At 37.6% G+C, this 25,683-nt stretch overlaps 1 protein-coding gene across 3 annotated transcripts in view; it reads left to right on the forward strand.

Annotated features, from left to right (window-relative positions):
* The window catches only part of ARSJ (arylsulfatase family member J), a 74,627-nt gene extending 52,278 nt beyond the window's left edge, over positions 1–22,349 (forward strand). Inside the window, exons 1-3 of one of the 3 annotated variants that reach the window (XM_088020001.1) lie at positions 18,608–18,646; positions 20,849–22,208; positions 22,324–22,349. In XM_088020001.1, the coding sequence (XP_087876127.1) occupies positions 20,969–22,208; positions 22,324–22,349 (1,266 nt within the window). In that variant the 5' untranslated portion in view covers positions 18,608–18,646; positions 20,849–20,968. Of the gene's footprint in view, positions 1–18,607; positions 18,647–20,848; positions 22,256–22,323 lie in introns of those variants that run through there. The other 2 variants (XM_028121345.1, XM_028121344.1) reach the window with 2 other exon arrangements.
* The last annotated feature ends 3,334 nt before the right edge of the window (positions 22,350–25,683 follow it).

Raw genomic sequence — 25,683 nt, forward strand, 5'->3', positions numbered from 1 at the left:
AGGAATATCAAGCTGCCTTCGCTTTTATTGAAATTCAAAGGAATGTAGAGCGCTGTTTTCAATACTCAAAAGGAAGTGCTTCATTTCAATAGAAACAGTGCATTTCTAGTTCCTACTAGAAAGCACTAATAAATCTTAACCATACTCACTTTGCAGAGCATGATTTCCTGCTAAATATGAAACTTTCAACAACAAGATTATCTCTATGGGAGGGATCTACAGGACTGTCTTGCTTCCCGCTCTTGTTACTTAATAATGATAACTAAACTTCCATAACATTTCATTCTTCAAAGAGGGAGTTTATACATATTATCTTACTTAATTTTCACAACAATCTGAAGAGAAAGGTGAGTGTATGATTGTGACCATGTTAAGTGAAAGTCAGGTGTCACACGAGGTAGAGATTTAACTACAAACCACAGCTCCCTTCCATAGTCAGGGCTCGTGAAAGCCATTCCCATTGTTTTTCTTTGCCTTTCTCAGCCTGCGCTCCTTCATCTGCCCACATTCCAGATTCCTCTCTTTGTCACGCTGAACCGTGAATCTCTGCCTTTCTCCTGTCTCCACAAGATCCCCAGTGCTTTTCTGAGTCATGACTAACTTTTCTGAAAATGCGGGGTCATGTTGCATAGCAACAGGTTTCTGCCATTTCTCTGGCTCTCCACCTGACAAGCGACTCCCTCCCAAAGTCCACACACCTCAGACATGTCCCTCCACCTCATACAGATGGGGAAAGTTAGGTTTAGGAAGGGTAAACGATGAATCCAAATGATGACGCATGATGTGAAAGCCATGTGTCTCATTACAGAATCAGGACTCCACTCATGACTTCAGCAATATTAACAAGAACCATTTGTTTAGCGCATTGTCGTTTACACAGACATTTCATTTGCACTGACATGTTTTAATCTGTTTAATAACCCAATGAGGGAAGTATTACTATTCCATTTTGCAGAAGCAGATATGGATACATACAGAATTGACTTACCTAAGGCACTGCCTATTTATTATCATTCGACTTTAGCCTTTCCTTTGAAATTTCACTTACATAAAATTGATTTCAACTCCTAACCTACATCTTATTGAAGTCCAGTATTCTTTTCTTTTTTTAAGATTGTATTTATTTATTTATTTATTCAGAGAGAGCACCGGCCGGGGTGGGGGATGGGACAGAAGGAGAAGGAGAGAGAGAGAATCCAGTAGACTCCACGCTGAGCACGGAGACCGTTGTCACAGGACGCAATCCCACAACTCTGAGATCCTGTGACCTGAGCAGAAATCAAGAGTAGGTGGCTCACCTGACTGAGCTACCCAGAAGCCCCTCCCGAGGAATTCTGTTAATTACTAGGAGCTCACAGTCTCATGATCACCTCTTTCTATAGCCTTTGATCTCAGCTGAATCTCATGTTCTAGTCTAGGTGATATGTCTCTCAGCTTCAGTGCAACCAAAATACGAACAATAGTCCTTTTTATGTATTCATTTTTAACTTTTTATAAAAACCAAAGCCAACTACTCTAGAAGCTGAAGGAAGTGATATGGAAAATTTTCACGACTAATGTGCATTATGTCAGAGTCAGCTTATACTAAAAAATATTTGTTTCATCTTGCTCCAGAGTTAATAATGGATTCAGTATTGGAAATTTTACAGCTAATCTCATGTTCCTTTTATTATAAAATACTGCTTCAGGAAATTATTCATTATGTAGCTTTAATAATGACTGATGTGTCTATTCAGAAAGTTTTAACCATAGAATAATTTAGAGAATTTTATGACATCAGTGTTCCTCAAACTTTTGGGTCTCGGGACCTGCTTGCATTCTTAAAAATCACTGAGGATCTCAAAGAAATTTGTTTATGTGAGTTAACTGTTGTTTTTACCATAATAGAAATTAAAACTGAGAATTAAAGTATTTGCTTATCAATTCATTTAAAAATATAAATCAATTACATGTTAACATAAATAAGATCTTTTTATCAATACAATAGTTCCCCTTATCCACAGGGGATATGTCCAAGACCTCCCAGTGGATGCCTAAAACTGCAGAAAGTACCAAAACCTACATACACTCTATTTTTCCTATATATACACACCTATGATAAAGTTTAAAAATTAAACTCTCTAAGAGATTAACGATAGCTAATAAAAAAATAAAATAATTATAACAATATGCTATAAAAATGTTACGTGAATATGGTTTCTCTCCCTCAAGATATCTTATTATACTAGGTTTACTCCTCTTGTGATAATGTAAGATGACAAAATGCCTATGGAACAACATGAAGTAAGGTGAATTACATAGGTGTCCTGATGTGGTGTCAGGCTACTATTGACCTGACACTATATCAAGAAGATCATCAGCTTCTAGACCATGGTTGACTCTGAGTAAATGAAACCACAGAAGGCAACACTGCAGTTAAGGGGGGCTACTGTATAACTACATTCTTCCAAAAAATAATGAGAAGATGAGCACTATTTTTTACTTTGCTAATCTCTTTAACAGCTAGTCTAATAGAAGATAATTGGCTTCTGGGGCGCCTGGGTGGCTCAGTTGGTTAAGCGTCTGCCTTCAGCTTGAGTCATGATCCCAGGGTCCTGGGATCGAGTCCCGCATCAGGCTCCTTGCTCTACGGGGAGTCTGCTTTCCCTCTGCCTGCAGCTTCCCCTTGCTTGTGCTCTCTCTCTCTCTCTCTCTCTCTCTGTCTGACAGGAGATAATTGGCTTCTCATTGTTATACCTTTTACTATTGAAGTATATGAAGAAAATTCAGCTTCAGGGAGGCATATAGTTGGAGAGGGAGATGTATTTAAGCTGTGCTTTCAGATAAATGTGGATATTCTTCTTTGATACTACACCAAAAATTTGATAAATGGTAGTTTCTTAGAGAGTCTTACTTACTCTGTTAGGTGAGATCAGACAACCAATAGGTTGGAAAATGTGTTAAGTCTACAAAATTCTAATAACCTCACTGCACTCTATAATTTTTTTGTGTTGTGTTTCTCTTTGTTAGAAACTGTTCTAAGCACTTTAGATCTACTAATTCATTTAATTGTCTTGATAACTCAATAACAAAGGTGCTATTATTAACCTCATTTTATGCAAATAAGGAAACTGAGGCATAGAGAATCTCTAAAATGAACTTTCCTTGTTTCTGCTCAGCTCTATTGTTTCACAGGATAGTAAATTCAAAGTAAAATAAATCTAATGACAAGGATAAGTAATAGAATTTCAAAGTTACTGGTAAGCATATGACATATTGAACACTAATAATACATTGGTAAATTACAAAGGGAGATAACAGGCCCAAATCACTTACTATTCCCTTAGTATGCCTCCAATTATAATGTCTATTGAAATAGAATGATCTATTTTTGGCAACTTGTTTCTAATACGTTATTTTTCTGAGTATGACATCTAAGAACTACATCAATACAGCTTCTGAATATAATCTTCAGCACATTGCACTTTTGTATGCACTTTCCCTTATATTGCTATAAAAACACCTTAAACTGATTTTAAGAAGCCATGTTTGGGATCCTAGTAAAAAGTCGGCTGAAACAACATAGGTTTTCAGGATTTACATAGCTCCCTAGGATTGCAAAATCTCGAGAACATAGGGATAACAGTTTGGGACCTTATAACACACATTTTTAGAGGAGTTGCCAGGAGAAACATAGCATAAGGATACATAATTCTTCTCAATGGCACAAGAAAGGAGCAGTGGGCACTAGAAGCAGTACCATAAAGGACAGTTTTTACTGCAGCAAATCTTAATGGTACCTTCTGGGAGCTTTCCAGAATAGAGTCAGCTGAGAAACCTGTGCTCAAGAATGGGTGCGCTTTCCCAAGGTCATAAATGCAGATTTGTATAATATTTTGGAAATCTATCTGTTGTGGTATGAGTAAAGAATAAGAAAAAAATTGGATAGTGTATTCCACCTTAGGTTTATCTACCAAATCTTCCCTCTCATAGATAAGATAAACATTAATTAATAATATTAAAGCACTCAAAATAGAATTTGGGGGAATAAGTTTATCTCTACTTCTGAAATATGTCAAGAAGCATGTATTAAATTAATAGTAGAACTTATGATTCAGACAACTAATAGATCGGTTGGTTTTTGTTTATAAGTCATTATAACTCAGCATAATTTAAATATTCCTATAGACTCAACACCTATCCTTGTCACAAACTGTTTCCATTCAGAGTATTTATTTCATAAAAATAAGGCTAAGTAATTGGCAAATAGAGCAATGTGAATTATATTTTTTGCATTCCTCATAGACATTTAGAGGAATTGACACATTTGTCAAGTAAAAGGGAGGGAAAGCAACTCCGTGGGCAAAACTTCAGTTTGACAATTGGAAATTCCAATCAAACTGCCGGGAATAAAGAATGGGCAAGATACTAGTTCACTAGTTCCAAGCAATGGAATCACATACTTGCTTTGGTTTGGTTTTGGTTGTATCACTTGCACACAGTAGGGCAGTGGAGGAAGAGGAGATGGAGTTGAAAAGATGATGGACAGGAAGGGCACAAGAAAAGATAAGTTGTGGTAATAATTAGTATAATCAACATTTGTATAAAATTTTATAGTTTACCATATGTTTTAAGCATTTTATTTCATTTAAACCTAACCAAAAAGGGAGGGGGGAATCCTGTGAGTTGATGCATTGCTAATATTAATATCTCTGCTACAAACTAAGAGACTGAGGTTCAGGTTAGGTGGCTGTCCCAAGGCTCCATACCCAGTAAGGAGGAGGATTCAGACATTGTGATTCCTAAGACTGTGGGTTTTTCTCAATACCACCACATAGGCTGGATTATTTTCACAATACATCCTAGAAAACATCCTGTGATGTCAAGTCATTGGGCAGAATGTCCAGAGTTAAATACGGCCTCTACTAATCCCTCTACCACCCTGATTTCTAACAAATAGAAAGATATACATTTTCCCACTTACTACCCAGGAAATGGGTTGGTTGTCCTCCTATGAGACATTGGGGCTGTAGACCCAACCCTGACCCCCAGGGCAATCCTTTTGGAGAAAATAAAGAAGATTATTGCCAGAGCACATGTGAAATAAACACTGTGAACTTTACAGTTAGTGCCCTTTTTAGTCTGTAAGCAGTGAGCCCTCTCCTGAGCAAAATAATCTGCCTGTATAATGATTACTTTCCACTTGTAATGTTTGGATAACTTTCCTGGAAAAAAAAAAAATAGAGGGCTGACTAGATGAAGGTTAACTGTGATAAAGGTATTCTGATGGTAAGCCAGAGTGGGGAGAATCTCCTCCCCAGGGTATGTTTCAAGGCAATAGGTTTTTTTTTTTTAGAGATCTTCAGAGTATATTTATTTTTTCTTTTTATTTCTAGTTTTAAACATTATTTTTATTATCACTGTGAAACATTTCAAACATACTAAATCTTTTTGAGAATAATATGACAAATACTCTGGGCATTTTTCTACATAAGAAGAAAGCTGAGGGGCATCTGCCTTCGGCTCAGGTTATGATCTCAGGGTCCTGGGATCAAGCCCCGCATTGGGCTCCCTGCTCAGCGGGGAGTCGGCTTCTCCCTCTGCCTTTGCCCCTCCCCCACTTGTGTGCACTCACTCCCTCCCTCTCTTTCTCTCTTTCTCTCTCTCAGATAAATAAAATCTTTTTTAAAATAGTTGAATGAAAAGAATTATTACATAAAATTAAGACAGCTATAATCATCCTGTTATATATATGGTAGATGAAAGAGTATCTATAATAATTATTAAAGCAAGGGGTCCATTTTAATTTCTAATTTTCCTACTCTCATTTAAAGCTATGCATAAAGCTCAACACTTCAGAATATAAAATATCAATTCCACATCCTTATCTGCCAGCACTAATTGCTTATTAATGCTGCCATTTTAACGATAAATCCTAAGCTATTCAAAATAGTTCAATATCTGTATTCAGGACAGAATCAATAGTCCATCACTATTAGAATTTAGAGAGAAACCAATAAAAGGGCAAAGTCACAGACAGAAGTCCATGAATTCAGCTTTTAGGAAAAAAATTATCTAATAATGCCAGTTATTGCCTAAGTTCTAAGTCTAATGATGCCTGTGTGAAAATGCATGGCTCTAGCCTTGAGAATTTGGTCATACCAATTAATGGAATTTTTATTCAATAATTCTCTTTTTCTTTCGTTGAAACTGTTATGTAGCATAGAATTATAAGCATATATTTTTTAAGATTTTATTTATTTATTTGACAGAGAGGGAGTGAGCAAAAGCAGGGGGAGCAGCGGAGGGAGAGGGAAAAGCAGGCTCCCCACTGAGCAGGGAGCCCGATCCAGGGCTCCATCCCAGGACCCTGAGATCATGACCTGAGCCGAAGGCAGACACCCAACCCACTGAGCCCTGAATTATAAGCATCTTTTAAAAATAATGCTAATCAACTGAAAGTATTAGTAAACCTAGTGGCTTTGAAGAATGTAGGTTCACAACTCTCTCTGTAGATTTCCTGGTATAATCTGAAACCTGTCACCATCCACAGAGAACAGGGGAGACCTAAAAAATAGGCCACTCTAGGTTGGTAGGTGGCATTTTTTGGGGGGAGGGTGGCATTTTTAATACTAGCGAAAGGAACTTACATAAAAGGTTTGTCCTGGGGGCACCTGGGTGGTTCAGCCGTTGGGCGTCTGCCTTCGGGTCGGGTCATGATCCCAGGGTCCTGCTCAGCAGGAAGCCTGCTTCCCCCCCCCCCACTCCTCCTGCTTGTGTTCCCTCTCTCGCTGTGTCTCTGTCAAATAAATAAATAAAATCTTAAAAAAAAAAAAAAAGGCCTGTCTTGGGTGGCAGCAAGATGAATGGATCCCTGCACCCTCCCTCCAAATCTTAAAAACTTATTAAGAGTCCCTAACTGGGCTCAGTCACCGATACTGTGCAGGTGCTCTCAACATCACATCACCATCTCAAGGCTCTGTCCTTGGAGCAGCCTCTGGGAGGAGGAAAGACAGTGGAACCCACATTCCCAGGACCAGGGAGAGGGTGAGGAGCCTCCTAATGCCCATGGCTAGCTCAAAGGTCAATTGACAGGCATGTCTTGTTGATCACATTCCCCACCAATTATATAATGGTTACATATTCCCTGCTAAATCATCTTTACTTTCAGTTTATTTTCACCTGGCTTGCAGCTAAGACACTAATGAGTTCCACAGGAGTTTGACATGAAATACTTTCACCTACGTGATAATTTCAGTGCAAAGATACGCAGTTATTTGAAAGATAATTCCTAACCTTGGCTAAGAGGAAGTAATTCTGTTCAAGAATGCAAGAATGTTACCACTTTTTTGGTAGCTAATTCCTAGAGAAGCCACATGGTGAACATAAATGTCAAGCTCTTCATAATTTTTTGTCTTCAAAGTAAGAACTATAAAGAAAATGTTGGACTTAAATATGGCAGTCCTCGGGCACCTGGGTGACTCAGTCGGTTAAACATCTGACTTCAGGTCATGATCTCAGGGTCCTGGGATCAAGCCCTATGTCGGGCTCCATGCTCAGCAAGGAGACCACTTCTCCCTCTCCCTCAGCCCCTCCTTCCCTGCCACGCCCCGCTCAATTTCTCTCTCTTGCTCTCTCACTCTCTTGCTCTTTTTCAAATAAATCAATAAAATCTTTAAAAAATAGTAAATAGGGGCGCCTGGGTGGCTCAGTTGGTTAAGCGACTGCCTTCGGCTCAGGTCATGATCCTGGAGTCCCAGGATCGAGTCCCGCATCGGGCTCCCTGCTCGTCAGGGAGTCTGCTTCTCCCTCTGACCCTCTTCCCTCTCGTGCTCTCTCTCTCTCATTCTCTCTCTCTCAAATAAATAAATAAAATCTTTAAAAAAAAATAGTAAATAAATAAATATGGCCATCCTATTTCTAGGGAAATAACAATAATGATGGGCTAATGCATACAAAAGAAAATGGAGAGATATTTTCAAAATATTTGAAAGGATTTTTAATTTTTTCTAAGGAATCTATATTACTTTGAGAATTCTAGTATCAAAGGATATTAGGGATATTTTCTTTAACACATCCTGTCTCTAGGGTAAAGTTGATAACATGAAATGTGGTTTAACATTTAAGTATTCTCTGGTCCATACCTTCAGGTGCATTTTCTGTTTAGAATAGAAGACATTAAAACTTGCACGTTTAGAAAAAATTGATTTAATAATACTCTGTGGTAGTAAAGAGAATAGCAAAAAAAATTGAAAATTTTATTTTGACAGTATTGTTACATTTTGCTTTATGGAATATATGTGACCTTAAAATAGTCTCTATAAATTAAATAATTATAAATACACCTCTGGAGTTAAATTTTACTGTGTAAATAATTTTACAGAAAAGGAACATACTAATTATATAAATGATTGTTCATTTAGACAGATGTTTGGTAATCTTTTATTTATGTCTTAAATCTTTTTTTTTTTAAAGATTTTATTTATTTGACACAGAGAGAGAGACAGCGAGAGAGGGAACACAAGCAGGGGGAGTGGGAGAGGGAAAAGCAGGCTTCCCGCTGAGCAGGGAGCCCGATGCGGCGCTCGATCCCAGGACCTTGGGATCATGACCTAAGCCGAAAGCAGATGCTTAACGACTGAGCCCCCCAGGGACCCCTTAAATCTTTTTTTTTTAATGGGGTAGAAAGTATCGATCTTCAAAAGGAATAATTCCAGAAGGAAAGACAACAGGGAAAAAAAGAGTCAGGGAGAAGACCTCTAGTTGGGAAGTAAATTTGCCTTTTGATGGAAACTACCAAGAATTCACATACACACTATAGATAAAACTGTAACTGAATAAAAGTTCATCCACCTGATGTGCAACAAGACAATAAAAACTGACGCTCAGCTTTTGCAGTAAAGAAAGACAGGCTAGGGGCGCCTGGGTGGCTCAGTCGGTTGAGTGTCTGCCTTCGGCTCAGGTCAAGATCCCAGGGTACTTGGGCGCCTGGGTGGCTCAGTTGGTTAAGCGACTGCCTTCGGCTCAGGTCATGATCCTGGAGTCCCGGGATCGAGTCCCGCATCGGGCTCCCCGCTCAGCGGGGAGTCTGCTTCTCCCTCTGACCCTCCCCCCTCTCATGCTCTATCTCATTCTCTCTCTCAAATAAATAAATAAAATCTTTAAAAAAAAAAAAAAAAGATCCCAGGGTACTGGTATCAAGCCCTGCATCGGGCTCCCTGCTCCGTGAGAAGCCTGCTTCTCCCTCTCCCACTCCCCCTGCTTGTGTTCCCTCTCTCACTGTATCTCTCTCTGTCAAATAAATAAAATAAAATCTTAAAAAAAAAAAAAAAGCTATTTATTGGTATGGTGCCACCCAAGAGAATGGGAGCTAATATTCTAAATTTCCAAACTCCCTGATGGCTTGCAAATGAAGGGTTTTAAGGGCAAAATTTGGGGGTGGGGGTCTCCTGAAAAGGGGGACACCATTGATTAGGGGTCCATGAGGTCATGCTAGCAGGTGCTCTGGTGCCACTTCATCTGATCTCCTGGAGGTCTTTCCCATCTCAAGAGACTTAGAATCTGAAAAATATCTTTATTCTTTATGCTAGAGATTCATTTGGTGCATCTGGTGATTATATCTTTAGGGTAGTGCTGATTAATACCTAAAAGCAAGTAAAGTTGCATTCCTACAGGTTCCTTGGTCAGTCCAGCCCTGCCTCGGGCACTATGACCTCTGGTGTTCATTCTTTCATCTGAACTGGCAAGATGGACACCGACTTCAAGATTAAAAGGGAAATTTCCAGAAAGAAGTCACTTAACATGTGATTTGCAGCCATGTTTCTAATGAGACCAGAAAGACTGTATTCAGTGTAGCAAAAGCTTTGATGTTGTAAATGTTAACATACTGTGGATGAGCAAGGCAATTGCAAGGATGAACAGCAGGCACTGATGATGAGGAAAGACCATTCAAAGCCAGGAATTTTTAAGTTACTTGACAAGTTATTTATTTATTTTTTTGGTTAAATGGAGCATTTTCTCTGGCTTCTAAGACAATTATAGAATCCATTTAGCTCATTCCATCTGCTTTCTTCTGTCTAAAGGTGGTCTCCTGAGTAGATGTCCCTAATAGGAAGAATGTTCCTTGATGAGATGAACATTTTCATTCATTTAGCATTTAATTTCTTTTTTATTTTAAATTAAAAATTAGTCCCATATGTAATTAGTCTGACTAGAGTAAGCTAATTTTTTAACACCCTTTCATCTAAGTTTTATTTATAATATATATAAATTATATGTAAATTTATATATCAGGAATGAAAGCTTCCCCTTGTTATCATCTCCCTGGAAATAATCATGTCTAACTATTTGGAGTATATCTTTACAATTTTGTCTTTCTCTTTTTCTTTCTATGAATATATACTCACTCTCATTCATTTAATCATTCAACAAAATTTTATTGATGTCCTATATGATGAGCCAGGTGATGCAGAACAGCAGTGAAACAGTCCCTGTCCTCGTGGAATGTACACATTTTTTATTATAAAAATGTAATAATACAATAGACATTCTGCCATAGCCAGATGTTCTTTTACTCAACAATATATCATAAGCATTTCACCACATCAGCACTTGGAGCCCCACCATCTTCTTTTTTCTCCCTTCTTCCATTTATACATCTTGAAATAGTTTATACTCACCATCTATACATTTTGTCAACATAAAAAAAAAAAAGCCAATTATTTTACCAGCAAAATGGGTTTATTCAGGAATGGTAAAGAATTACAATTCGGGACCTGCAACCTACAGCAAAACCACAGGCAAGTCCAACAGACAAAGGAGAGGAAGATTATTTTATAGAGAAGAAGGAGGAAGTTGGGAGGGGTTGTTCTCAACTAAAGTCCATTGAAGAAAAGTAAGAGTTCAGGGTGATGATGGTTTCTCCTTGGCTGAGAAACTGGAGGAGTTGATTTCTTCTAGAGGATGCAGTGTATATCTTTTCCTAGTAGGGCCTATAATTGATCATTCTTTCCTGTCGAAGATTCTTTTGCTGGGGTCTGTAATTGACAATTCTTCCTGTAATTGATGTTGAGTGATATGGTTCCTTCTTGCCTCCCAACTCCACTTTTGTGGAAAATTAATATTTTCACAGTTTTCATATTCCATTCAGGTCTCAACTCACTAAAATCTGGACTTCTACTAAAATATGGTTTACCAGGTTGTCAGGGAGAAAGAACTTCCTCTGCCCTTCAAGGTCCTTCTAGCTGGACTAAGAATCAAATTGACGCAAGACAGATTAACAGGAGAAAATCAAATTTAGTTTCATATGTATGGGAAATCCACACAGACATGAACTTCCAGAGACAGTCAGGCAACATGAGGTCTATTTGACTTTCTGAGCTAAGGAGGGGGTAAGAGTTTGAGGATACAAAGGAAAGGAAGTCTATTAGCGGGAAGGTGAGGGGCGAGGTTTGGAAAACAAAGTTTACCCTATTATATGGTCAAGTTTCTTAGGTAAAAAGGAATTTATGTTAGTATCTCTCTTCCTGGTACATCCAGGAAGTTGTGGGGTGGATAAAGAGCTTTTTCTGAATTTGCTGTGTTTAACTCAAAATAAATTTCATGCCAAAGTAGCCGGTCTTGAGGCAGACTGCCCTTGGCTCCTACAAGGTCATACAGGCTTATTGCCAAGTTCAGTTGATGTCTTTTAATTCTCACCTTTCTTGGCTTCTCTACCATATGTGATGCTGTCAACTCTAAAACTGCCCTTTACTACTCTAGTTCACACAGTAGCTATTTCATCTCAAACTCTTTCACTGGTGCTCTTGCTTTTCTTCTGAGTGATAGCATTTCCTGGGCTCCATCTTTGGCCCTCAGTCTCCATCTTATCTTTAGATGGCCTCATGAGCTCCCATGAATTCACCCGCCACCTATATGCTAATGAGTCTCAAATCTTAGAGCTATTTCATCGTATACATCTCTACCTGGATATCTTACAGGTGCTTCCAACCAAACAGAGCAGGATTCATCATCTTCCTATTCATTCCTGTTCTTCTTCCTACATTTCTTAACTTAATGCAAGAAAACTCCTTTCACCCCCACCACCCGGCCCAGACACTTGGGACTCATTTTTAACATCCCCTGTCCCATGTTCCCCACAGCCTATAGCCCCCTCAGATGTGCCTCGTTAGAGTCCTCCCCTCATCCTTACTGTCACACATCTCCGTTTCAACTGTCACTGTTTATCTCTTACACTAGAGCAAAACATCCTTGTCTTTGTCTTGTTCCACTACAATCACCCTTCACACTACAGAGTGTTTTTTCTAATGCAAACTTTTATTATGTATTAGTCTTTTCAAAAGTATTTCGGTGGTTTCTTGTGAGTGTCACATTAAGTACAAAAACCTTTGTACAGCTGTATGCTGTAACACAACTCTATGTAACTTGGCACCTACTTGTCTCTGTATTCTCATCTTCCATCAAGATATGTCTGAATCTCTGTTCTCATATTCTGAACTGTTGATCCACAGAGGGCCAAATTCTCTCCCTTTGTGCATTTGAACATTCTGCTCCTCTTATTGAAGTACTCTCTTTGCCTTCCCTTCAACTCTTCACCTGGCTGGCACCTCCTCCCTCAACAATCACCTCAGATTCATGTTCCCTTGTGACTACGTGCTTTTGTCCATATTGTTCTGGGTGTTTCACATATCTGCCTTTTCCCCATATTCACCTAGATACCCCTATGAATGCACTCAGATCAAACATGGCCCCTTTTGAGAGCATTTTCTGACCTTCTGTGAGTACTCAGAGAATGCTTTGGTTGTCTTTCTTTCAGTGTTTACTCCTGTCATGATAATCCTCTAATTGTTGTCTGTCTCTAACACTGGACTTGTTACCTAACCATCTATCATAGCCTCTAATTCAGGAAATGAGGGGAAGCCCTGGTATGTTGCCACAGCCAACTGCTCCATCCCGGGGAATCCCAACAAATCAAAAGCATAGCTCCTGGCTGGGTTTGCCAACAACAGTGTTGGCCAACAAATTCAGATAAACTTGTCACAAGAGAAGCCAATAATTCAAGAGGGGGTTTTGGAAAAGAGAAAGAGAGAAATTTATTTTGGGTGCAGGCAGCTGGGGAGGTGGCAGGCTCAAGCCTTAACAACTGACCTCTTCACTGGCAACCTGAAATTTTATAAGGAGAGGATGGAGGTTGGGGGTACGTGCAAGAGAGCAGGCAGAGTACATGATTGTGGATAGGGGTCAGTATGTGTTCAGCCCATGAACATGGGTGGGGAAGGGGATGTGTAGTCTTCTAGGCAGTCCATTACTATCTGGGCTTTTCTGGCCTGGTGGTTAGAATGTTCCAGTCATTGCAAGACACCTTCATTAATGCCTCAAGAAAGTGTGATAGGAAATAAGCACAATGGGTTTTAGTTAGAGGATGAATTAAGCGATTTTATCTATTTCTGATTTTAACTGTTGGGGTCTATAGTTGAGCAAGAGGGCTCACTAACTGAGTGCCTTGTGAGCAGAAATCATCTTCTACAAATTTATGACCCCCAAGTTAGCAGTGTCTGGCTCATTGTAGGTGAATGAGTTTTAAATAAGTGATTCATTCTAAACTATGATGAGTTTTTCATCTCATGAATGAATATCCAATGAATACCCCTTCATTTATAAGATAAAAATCTGGACATTGAGTTGTTATGGTACCTCTCTCCCACTTACACCCCTTGTCAGAAGATATAATTAACTGAAAGCTGAAAGAAATTAAGGCCTATAAATAGAATGACAGTCTTTGAGATAAAAGAGTCTTTTGGAAGGAAGTGATGAAGGAACACCTTTCAGAATATGGAAAATTAATTATATTTTTCTAATTTATAAATATCTCAGTGACATTTGATTCATAACCCAGTGTCTTATACCTGGTTCCTTCCATTCAAAATACCAATTTCTCCTGCACTATTGGCTGATTTTGTATTCTGTAACAATCCTAGACACTGGAGTCTGCATGGAACTGTGAGGATTCATGTTTTATCTTTATAAGAATCTTGTATTTATAAGGGTACATTAACTATGTAATTGGATTAAAACAATGATATTATATTAGTCATTCCTAGACAAAAGAGAATTCAAAACTACTGCCACTACCAGAACCCAGTGGTATAAATTAATATTCAAAAAGATTACAGAAGTCTTTACACATTCTAATGCCCAAGCTGAAGGCCCACTTAGCTTTTGTCTTTTAAGTTGGCAGGAAAGTGAGAATGATGGCTATTGATGTTAACAGATTTGGCATCAACTCTAGGTTCACTATTGTTCATATGGAATTTTCTTCACATGGTACCCAGATGGTAACAAAAAAGTAGAATAAATTTCAAAATTAGTTTAGTTTTTAGTCATGATTACTTCATTCAGAAAATATTATGTGAAAAACCTATTTTTTAAGCTAACTTTATATTATTCAAAGAAAGAACTTAAGTATATATGGATGCATTGTGGAAACTTCTTTATCAAACACCTGTACATAATATTATAAACTTGTTTTTGTAAAGCTGCTCTGAGGTTGCACAGCATTCTTTAAGGAAACGTTGACCTGTCATCCTTGATCCATGAATTCTCAGGTTTAGAAGGCACCTTAGAGGTAACCTTGTACTCCTTTCCCAATTCAAATACATCTTTTAAAGAATCCCTGGCAGATGATTATGTAGTCTATTTTGTTGTTTTTTTTTTTTTCTTTTTTTAGTTGTGGGGTTTTGTAGTTGTTGTTTGCATTGTTGTTGTTGTTTTGCAATCTACCATTTTGTAATGTTATCCATTAGTCATAATTGTATACTTTGGAACAAAACAGAGATCAGCTGGTCCATCCACTGTTCACCAAAATATGAAAGCCACAAATTCAGAAGTCCTTGATTTTTTTTCCTCTCCCTTTCCCACTACCCTCCCTTCACTGATTTTGTCCTGTCAGTTCTAAATTTAAATTATACATCTGATTTACCCACTTACTTCCATTTTTACTGCCACTAGGTGGTAGTCCAAGCCACCGTCATCTTTGACCCACACTACTGTAATAGCCTTCTCATTAATCCCTGTTTCAGTTCTTATCTCTTTACAAGCAACTTTCTGTACCAGTGGTCTCCACATTGGAATATATACACCCCAGGGCAATGCAGGATCATTCATTAGGATACAAGAAAAAATACCAGAAATTCTATTTCTATTTATTTGTATCCCATTCTTCTTAGTTTCTATTTCATGTATGCTTATAATGTTGATAAATTAGTACAGTACTAATGTATGTCATTTATAAATAAATAAATGTACATGCATTTGGGGGAGCATGCTTAAATATTGAATACTCTGTTCCAGATATGTTCTGATTAGTACAGAGTAGGATTATTACTTCTTAGAATCTGCACACTGCCCTTATGTAATGTAAGATCTTATTAGCATTTTAACTCTTTGCTTTTTTTCAAATTCATAATCTGATATATCCAACTTCCCAGATCCATAACGAACATGTAAATCATTGCTTTTTAACATGCAGTGCCTTCCATTTGTCCCAATTAGATTTTGTTAGACTTTCTAAAAGAATTTTGAAACAATCTCATACTTATGGAAAAAGTCAAGTACCCTATAAGTACAACACAAATAACATTTTTTTCTGGACCCTTTGAGAGTTCACTGCCAACCTGATGCCCCACCATCTCTAATACTTTATATTTCTGACAAAATCTCTTTCTACACTGGTCACAAGACTGTCAAAATCAGGAAATTAACATTGTTATTCCCGTTTAATCCTTAGACCCTATTAAAATTTTGCCAGTTCTCAAAGTATGTCCTTTATCATAACTATTCCAATTCAGAATCACATGCTGCAATTATTTGTCATGTTCCCTTATTCTCTTTCAAATTGGAAAAATTAACTCATTCCTTCTTTGACTTACATTATCTGAACACTTTTGAATATTTTAGACCAGTTATTTTGTAGAATATCCCTCAATTTGGGTTTGCCCATTGTTTTCTCGGGATGAGACTGAGGTGATGCATCTTAGGCTGGCACACATGGAAACAGTGCTGTGCTCCTCTCATTACATCCTATCTGGAGGCACATGATGTTGGTTTGTCCCAGTTATTGGTGATGTTAACTTTGATCGCTAGATTAATATGGCATTTATCAGGTGCTTTCACTGTACAGTTACGATTTAAAGATTTTGTTTATTTATTTGTCAGAGAGAGAGCACACAAGCAGGGGGAGCAGGCCGAGAGAGAGGAGGGCTCTCCACTGAGCAAGGAGCCCAATGTGGGAGTTGACCCCAGGACCCTGGGACCACGACCTGAGCTGCTGAAGGCAGACACATAACCGACTGAGCCACCCGGGCGTCCCTGTACAGTTACTCTTTTATTACATGTTTTGTGGGGAGGTACTGTGCGACTATGTCATTAATCCTATTCCATAGCAAACTTTTATTATTTACCAATTTATATTAGTATGGACTCAGGGTTTCTATTTTATTCAGTGGGTATAATTTTTTACTATTTTTTACCATCATTTATTTTGATACTCGCATTGTCCCATATTTGGCCAGTGAGATCCCCTTCATTCAGGCTTCTGCATCTTTTTGACATTCCCTTCACTCTTTGAGCACTTCCTTGATTTTTAATCTATATCTCACTTTCTTTGTTTTGACATTTCAGGTCATTTATATTACTTTGAGTCTTGATTATACCACTTATAATATCAGCTATTCCTCCTAGATGATAAGCATTTCTTCTGTTTCTTTATTTAAGTCATGGATAATAATGGATATATAATGGATTATAATAATAAGTGGATAATAATGACCAATGTGTTGAAGCCGAGGAAAGAGCCCTCTTGTACTGTTCCAGAGACTACTTCCCAGATCAGCAGTCTTCAACCAATTGATCAATATACTATTTTGTAGTGTATTTTGAAGACTTATTGATCATCAAGCTAGTTGCTGCTGCCAAGTCAGAGTCACTATCAAGCCAAAGATTCTTCCCTGGATTCCAACCATCTCCTTCCAGAAAGAAAATAGTTTCTTAGCATTCAGTGCTGTTCTCCATGACTAAAAGCACTGTCTCCATCCCCACCTGATCCCAGGGTTCAGAGAACTCATACTTTAAAGTCGCTCCCATTGCAAGAAGGATCTTGACTTAGAGCTCACTTAAGGATATCAAAGCTTTGGGTACCAGGAGGTGGTAGACAAAACAAACAACAACTTAGTCCCTGGCACACATTTTACACCCAGTATACTGCTTAACTGAGCAAATGAATAAATACTGAAGATTAATGCAAATAAATTAACCCAAACTTGAAATGGGTCTTCCTGTTCAATAATCTGTGCGTGTTCATGGAAAAGCCTCTGATGCCAAAAATCTGGATTCCAGATTTTTTTTTTCAAGACTTACAGCTGTGAAACTTGACAAACCACTGAATTACTCTGAGTTTCAGTGTTTTTTGTTTTTGTTGTTATTAGATGAAAATAATAAATGGAACACTCCTACCTAGTCCACAGACTTGTATAAGCCAGAGAAATCACATAAATGAAAATTATCTGTATGCCTTAATTGGTATTAATGTGTAACATTATCATTCTTATGGTGAATATACAATGTTACCATACAGTTATTTTTTCATTATTTTATAAGAAAATGAGCAGATTAAAAAAAAAAGTGAGCAGATTTTTGAAATGCCCATCATTTTCCTAAACTGTTTACCTAATACTGACATTTTTTAAAAAAGAAAATGAAGCTTAAAATTTTTTTAATTTTAAAAAAATTTAATTTAAATTTAATTTAATTTAAAAATTTAATTTAAAAATTTAATTTAAAAAAATTTTTAAAAAGAAAATGAAGCTAACTTAGCTTTTTGAAATGCTCACGAATCATCTACTTAAAAATTGTTCTCAGATTTTTCTGGAATCAATATAAACCTCACTATTTGATTTACAAAAATCCCTCCTTTCTTTAATTAGAAAGTTAGAACAGATTTGCTTCTCAAAACTGATGGCATTTTTCCCCTGCTCTTTGATTTTTCAAAAAGTACTGATTTTTTTTTTTAAGATTTTATTTATTTATTTGTCAGAGAGAGAGGGAGGGGGAACACAAGCAGGGGGAGTAGGAGAGGGAGAAGCAGGCTTCCCGCTGAGCAAGGAGCCCGATGCGGGGCTCGATCCCAGGACCCCGGGATCACAACCCGAGCCGAAGGCAGATGCTCAACCAACTGAGCCAACCAGGCATCCAAGAAGTACTGATTTTAACTCTTAAAAAGAGTTAAAGCATCAGATTTAACTCCTGTCATTCAGGAAACATTTCCCAGCTTGGTGGGCAGGCTGGAGGAGTTGGGGGTCATCTCTATATCTCTATTCTATCTATAAAATTAATATAAAAGCATCCTACTTCTTACTGTTGTAGTGAGGACTAAATGTAATAATGCATGTGAAAGAAGGCCTATAAATAATAAAACTTTGTACAAATATGTAAATAACATATGACTCAGAACTTGGAAGTAATAATAGCGAAACCTGCCATCTATTGACGTAGTCTCCTTATCAGATTCTATGCTCTCTTTCAATGCTACAACGACCCAATATGTATTATTATCCCTGTTTTACAGACAAGGAAACTGAGGATCAGAGGGATTAAGTACTGCCCAAAGTCACACAGCTAATAAGCAGTGGAGCAAATTCAATCCCAGGTCTGTCTGACCCCCAAACTCTACCCTTAACCCATGCCACAAATTCTACCCCAAACTCCACCAATTTGGCCCCAAAGTCTTGAATCCATTTAATAAGAGTCTGTCCTGAAAAGATTGCTTCTATTCATGAGCTGCTGCCCAACCTTTATGTTGTTGGTTCTAAATTTTCCAATATGAAAACTGTTCTAGGTCGTGGGGAAAACAGAAACCATACAGTTAATAGTTTTGATGATGTCTCTTACTTATCTGCTAACACTGTATCCTCTCCTGAAAGAAGCAGACCTCTTCTTTCCTACTCTTTTTGTGAGCATTTTCTGTATTTCATGCTTTTCAAAAGGCTCAATTACTTTTGCTTTTAGTACTAGCTGAGAAAATGCCCAGTTTGATTAGAAAGACTTGAATTGGTTAGCCATTCAATGAGTTGAATAGATACTCTGGCCCAGTACATTTTCTGCATAGAATAATTTAGTTAATAATTAAAATTCTTACCCATGCAGATTTTTCCATTTTTAAATTTACTCAATGCTTACATTGATAGGTGTTACCAATTTGTCATGTACTCATACAAAATCGATGGTTTCACAAGTAAATGTTTTGGATCCTGAACTGGATCATGAGAAATTATCAAGGATAGTAATAATACTTTATGAATTGGGTGTTAAATAACGCTTATGAAATGCTTATTTCTTTGAGAGTTTATTACATTTTAAATTACCACAATTGGGCGAATTGTGAAACTTTCACAGCTTAATGATCAGCAGAGTAGACAGGGCCCATGTTGAATGCTGCTTTGCATTAGTGACCAAATTTCCCTATGGATCCTACAAAACCATCAATGTTACTGCAACTGATGCTTCAGAAGAATTCACAGTTACATTATACTATCATTTGAAAATTTAAATAAATTGCACTATTCACCCAAGGTATGTATGACATGTTGGCCTTTCAGGTTAAATCAATTTAAAAAATTTTTTATTTTGATCTCAATATTACTCTTTGTAACTTGATTCCAAGGATATTTTCATATCTACCTTCTGCAACCTTCATTTTCTCAGAATTTCTGTATTTTCTATTTTAAAAGTCCTTTTGAACTTATATAATAACTATGGAATCAATTGCTTTTAAATGTCATGAACTAATAAACACATCTTGACCCAAATGAAAATTCATACACTTATGTGATGATAACCATTCTCTGAGGAAAAGTGCTTGGCAATATATCCTTGGGAAAAGAACAATGCTGGAAACTAACATTCATTTAATTTTAATGTATAATGTTTGCCTTGTTTTCTTAGACTATAAGTGAATGTAATTTTTTTTTAAATGGAGACACCGGAAAAAATATGAAAGGACTTGTTTCCTGCTGTTTTTGGGAAAATGTAATCCTTCCCTAGCATTAGCTAAAACCCTTACTCTAAAATGGTTTTTCCAAAATAATGTATTGTGAGCCAGAAAAATTCCCTTTCTCTTTACAGAGATCTAACAGGTTGGGAACTAATTATAAAGTATTTTTTGACAATCAAACAGCAGACTTTTATATAACTTTTGCTTGTATTTTTAGTGCTTCAGAATTAGCTCGAAATAGATCTCAGGAAATGATTCAGGAGCTAATGTGAGGTCCCTAGACTAAAAACTAATAATAATACTACTCTAACATTTGTATCCTTTTCCTCATCACATTAGTTTTCTATGTCATATAATTAATTAAGAGATTAAAGTTTATTCAGATTAATTCCATTAAAAGAACGTTAAAAACACTTGAGATAGGGGTGCCTGCGTGGCTCAGTTGGTTAAGCGTCCAACTCTTGATTTCGGCTCAGGTCATGATCAGGGTCATGCGATCGAGCCCTGTGTAGGGCTCTGAGCTCCATGCTCAAGAGTCTCTCTCCTTCTGCCCCTCCCCCATCCCACTCGCACTCTCAAAAAAAACAAAAGTACTTTGAGATAAGGGGTGAAATCTTAGTTTCAAAAGTACTAATCTAGAGTCAAATGTATTTCAAATGTTAAATATGAAGCTAATTAGGATAAGACTTCTGAGTCAACAGTAGAAATGCTGAATTGGTCCTATTTCATTTGGGGTAAAGTTTCTCTTCATAGAACCATTGTTTAATTTAAGAATCATTGTAAAATCTCTTTTATACTGCACTGACAACATTTTTACTCTTGTCAAGGTATCAGATACACACCGGACTTCAACATTCTATCATAAGACCTACCCAACCCAACTGCTTACCTCTGGACAACGCAACCCTACCTCAGAAGCTGAAGGAGGTTGGCTATTCAACACATATGGTTGGAAAATGGCACTTGGGTTTTTATAGAAAAGAATGTATGCCCACCAAGAGAGGATTTGATACCTTTTTTGGTTCCCTCTTGGGAAGTGGTGATTACTATACACACTACAAATGTGACAGTCCTGGGATGTGTGGCTATGACTTGTATGAAAATGACAATGCTGCCTGGGACTATGACAATGGCATCTACTCCACACAGATGTACACTCAAAGAGTTCAACAAATCTTAGCTTCTCATGACCCCAGAAAGCCTATATTTTTATATATTGCCTATCAAGCTGTTCACTCACCACTGCAAGCCCCCGGCAGGTATTTTGAACACTACAGATCCATTATCAATATAAATAGGCGGAGGTATGCTGCCATGCTTTCCTGCTTAGATGAAGCAATCAACAATGTGACCCTGGCCCTGAAGACATATGGTTTCTATAACAACAGCATTATCATATACTCTTCAGATAATGGCGGCCAGCCCACAGCAGGAGGAAGTAACTGGCCTCTCAGAGGTAGCAAAGGAACATACTGGGAAGGGGGCATTCGGGCTGTCGGATTTGTGCATAGTCCACTTCTGAAAAACAAGGGAACGGTGTGTAAGGAGCTTGTGCACATCACCGACTGGTACCCCACTCTGATTTCATTGGCTGAAGGACAGATTGATGAGGACATTCAGCTGGATGGCTATGATGTCTGGGAAACCATAAGTGAGGGCCTTCGTTCACCGCGGGTGGATATTTTGCACAACATTGATCCCATTTATACCAAGGCAAAAAATGGCTCATGGGCAGCAGGCTACGGCATCTGGAACACTGCCATCCAGTCAGCCATCAGGGTGCAGCACTGGAAACTGCTTACAGGAAACCCTGGCTACAGTGACTGGGTTCCCCCTCAGTCTTTCAGCAACCTGGGGCCCAACCGGTGGCACAACGAACGAATCACCTTGTCGACCGGCAAAAGCGTATGGCTCTTCAACATCACAGCTGACCCATATGAGAGAGTGGACCTGTCTCACAGGTATCCTGGAATCGTGAAGCAGCTCCTACGGAGGCTCTCGCAGTTCAACAAAACTGCAGTGCCTGTCAGGTACCCCCCCAAAGACCCCAGAAGTAACCCTCGGCTCAATGGAGGAGTCTGGGGACCATGGTATAAAGAGGAATACAAGAAAAAGAAGCCAAACAAAAATAAGGCTGAGAAAAAGAAGAAGAAAAGTAAGACAAAGAAGAAACAGCAGAAAGCAGGTTCATTTCCAAATTGCCGTTCTGGTGTTTGCCATCACCGTGGATAAGTACACATTTTTTCCTGTCTGGTTAAACTTAAGTCAGTCTTAGTCAAGACTTTTTAGCTGTTTTCTAGGTAAACCAGCAAATCTGGCTCAATAATATCACCGCCATAACACCAGGCTTATTTTCATGTGTTGGCCACAGGGAAAACAGGGCTATTCAGTGCCAAAGGTGCTACCCTTGCAAGCCACACTTGGAGGAGAATGGAGATGTTTATTTCTTTTGCTCCTTTGTGAAAGTGCTCATTAAGGATTTCAGCTGTTGTGTTTCAGTCAACAGACCAAACACTTGCTTTAAACTGCAATCCATGAATATGTTAATTTGATGGAAGTTACAGGGTAGCATGATGAAAACTACCTTTCATCAAGTACAAAGGTTGCCTCACCTCAAAAGGCCTTGAAAAGTACTTTTTCTTAGTGAATTATTGTATCTCCATCTTATGATACTTGGGTTTTTTAAATTAATTCCATTTCATGTATCATTTCCTTTCCTGTGAAAATAAGCTGTTTCCTCCTGTGTAAACAGCTTGCACCTCATTTTATCACACATGAGGGAATGGCAAATAAGAATGTTTGAGCACACTGCCAAAACGTGAATGTACCTATTTTCTAAACACTTTAACAGAATGATATTTCAACGTAAAGTACATAATTTATTTTACAGAAAAAATATTAATTATTTTGTTTTCATAAAAAGTTAGACAAATTACTTTTATTTTTATTTTCTATACACTGTTAGAAGTTTATTTCATATCTTCAAGATTACCAAGCACTGTACTACTATAAATTACTGTAATACTGTGTGAATTCATAGAATATAAAAAGAAAATAAGTCAGAAAAAATGATAATCATCATTGTTCAACCATTATTTTGAATGTAAAAAGATGAAGATATTCCTTACAGATTACTTGGAAGTTCAGTGTTGTACGGGGTTGAGAGACAACTTTATTGTTTCTATCATAAACACTTTATTTGTCTTTATTATTAAAATGACTTATTTTACAGCACTAGCAAATTTAGTGTGGTTTTCCTGATCTAGTTTCTAGATAAAATTGTATTACAACAAAAATCTTTACAAATAGGCAATTGAAGGTATGATTTTCTAACAACCATATTATTTATATATAAAAATATATAAATATAGAAAATATATATGTATTTTAAATATATAAATATATAAAATATATTTGTATATTATTTATAATATGGATTTTGCAAATAAGAGGTGTTTCCGCTTGGCTATTTCATAGAGAAAAATGTTATTTTGTTAATCTATAACATTTATAATGATCCTACTCTTACACAAAGTAGATACGGTGGGGATGTGATTTTAAGTTCTCTATTAATGACCATAACTTTTTCGATGGAAATAAATTAGCCCACAGTCTTCTATCTGGAAATGGCTTCACAGATGTTGTTCGCTATTTGTAAGAATACCTGCCACCTGCACATGGTCCTAGGTAGACTGTGATTTAAGAGAAGTCTCTCTTGCAGGGCACCTGGGTGACTCAGTTGGTTAGGTCATGCTCCTGGACTCTCTGCTCAACAGGGAGTCTGCTTCTGCCCCTCCCCCTGCTCATGTGCTGTGCTTACTCTCTCTCTCTCTCAAATAAATAAAATCTTTTTTTTTTTAAGTCTATCTTGCCCCTTAAAAAACTAAAGTCTAACATAATAGTCATCTATAAATAATGATCAAAAATATTTTCCCAAAATGCTTTCAGCAAACCTCTAGGTATTTCAAGACATCCAGGAAGGGAAATCCTCTACAGTTGACTTTCATGCTCTAATCATTAAAACTGTGTTAATACTGGACATTTGGTCTCAGGTGTCATTCTCCTAAACTATGATTCTCAGGCTGCATTTCTAGAGCTGTCTGTGGCTCTTTCAACTGTAAACTGCAGCTCTTTAAAACCTCTGATCCTTTTACCAGGAGACCAAAAGAAAGTCCTGGACTGAAAAATAAGTTTCCCACTAGTTTTGTCAGAAAACAGTTTGTGGATATGGCTATGCATCTTGGATGAGAAAGGATATAAAACAGTTAATTCGAATAAAAAAGCAACAAACCCTTATAGTCCCTTTCCAGTGAAAACATCCACCCCAGGTCTGTCAAGTCTACTAAAGGAGTTGTTTCATCTATATTTACATACTCTTACTTCACTTTTCAAAAAATTGAGTGAATGTTACAGTTTTCTTGACCAGGCCCTTTTTGAAAATCTGAAGGATAGAGAAAACACTGTGCCACTGACAGTTGAATAAATATACAGTAAATACACTTTAGCATTTGCTATTCCAAGGTCCATGAATTTGGCATCAGGATTAGCTTATTAAGCATTTTATTCATAGGATTCTTGAGCACCCAAATTGTGAATTTGTCAGTAGCCATCAGAATAGATGTTGGCAGAAAGATATACATTCATTCAACAAATATTTATTAAATTCTACTCTTTGTCAGGTAAAATTCTAGGGGCTTGGGATGTATCAATGAACAAAATGAATAAAAATTCTTACCTTTGTGCAAGTTATGCTCTTGCCAAGTTAGGCAGACAATAAATAATGAACATAACTAATAAGCAAATTATATACATAGTCTCCCGCCTTAGCCACAATTTTGCTTTCCGTGGTTTCAGGTACTCCAAGTTCACTGTAGTCCGGAAGTAGGTGATCCTCCTTCTGTATCGTCAGGTCACTTGTTGCCATCCCAATGCCTGTGTCATTCACCTTGCTTCATTTCATCACTTTGGGATCACAAGAAGGCTGAGTTCAGTACAATAAGATATTTGAGAGAGAGAGAGAAACCACGTTCATGCAACTTTTATTACAGCATGTTGTTATAATTGTTATTTTTTATTAGTTATTGCTGCTAATCTCTTACTGTGCTTAATTTATAAATTAAGCTTTATCATAGGTATGTAGGTATAGGAAAAAATATAGTATATATATAGGGTTAGATATCCGCAGTTTCAGGCATCTGGAGGTCTTGGGACTGCTGTATATATGTACTATATAAAGTAATATGAAAAGGAAAAAGTATATCAGGAAAAGGGGAGGATTCATTCAATGCCAAGTTTATCCACCCATTTATTCAACATTTGTGAAGTGCCACATGTAATGGTATCTGCTAGGGTCTGGTGACAAGTATCATCAGACAGAGTTCCTGCCTTCAGGTCATGTACATTCTCCTGGGAAACATACACAAATCAAATTGACATCCTCATCTCCCCCACACTTCTTCCCTGATTGATCTCTCTCCGTAGCACTTCTCACCCTTTAATATAGTTCATATTTTACTTACATATTTTCTTTATTCTCCTGACTCTTCCCTCTAGAGTGTAAGCTTCTTAAAAGTGGTTTATGTCTGGGGCGCCTGGGTGGCTCAGTCGGTTGAGTGCCTGCCTTCAGCTCAGGTCATGATTTCAGGGTCCTGGCATCAAGC

The sequence above is a fragment of the Eumetopias jubatus genome, unplaced genomic scaffold, assembly GCF_037043125.1.
Source record: "Eumetopias jubatus isolate StellerSeaLion01/CBP00866 unplaced genomic scaffold, mEumJub1_p1.0 scaffold_2, whole genome shotgun sequence".
Classification (NCBI taxonomy): Eukaryota; Metazoa; Chordata; class Mammalia; order Carnivora; family Otariidae; genus Eumetopias; species Eumetopias jubatus.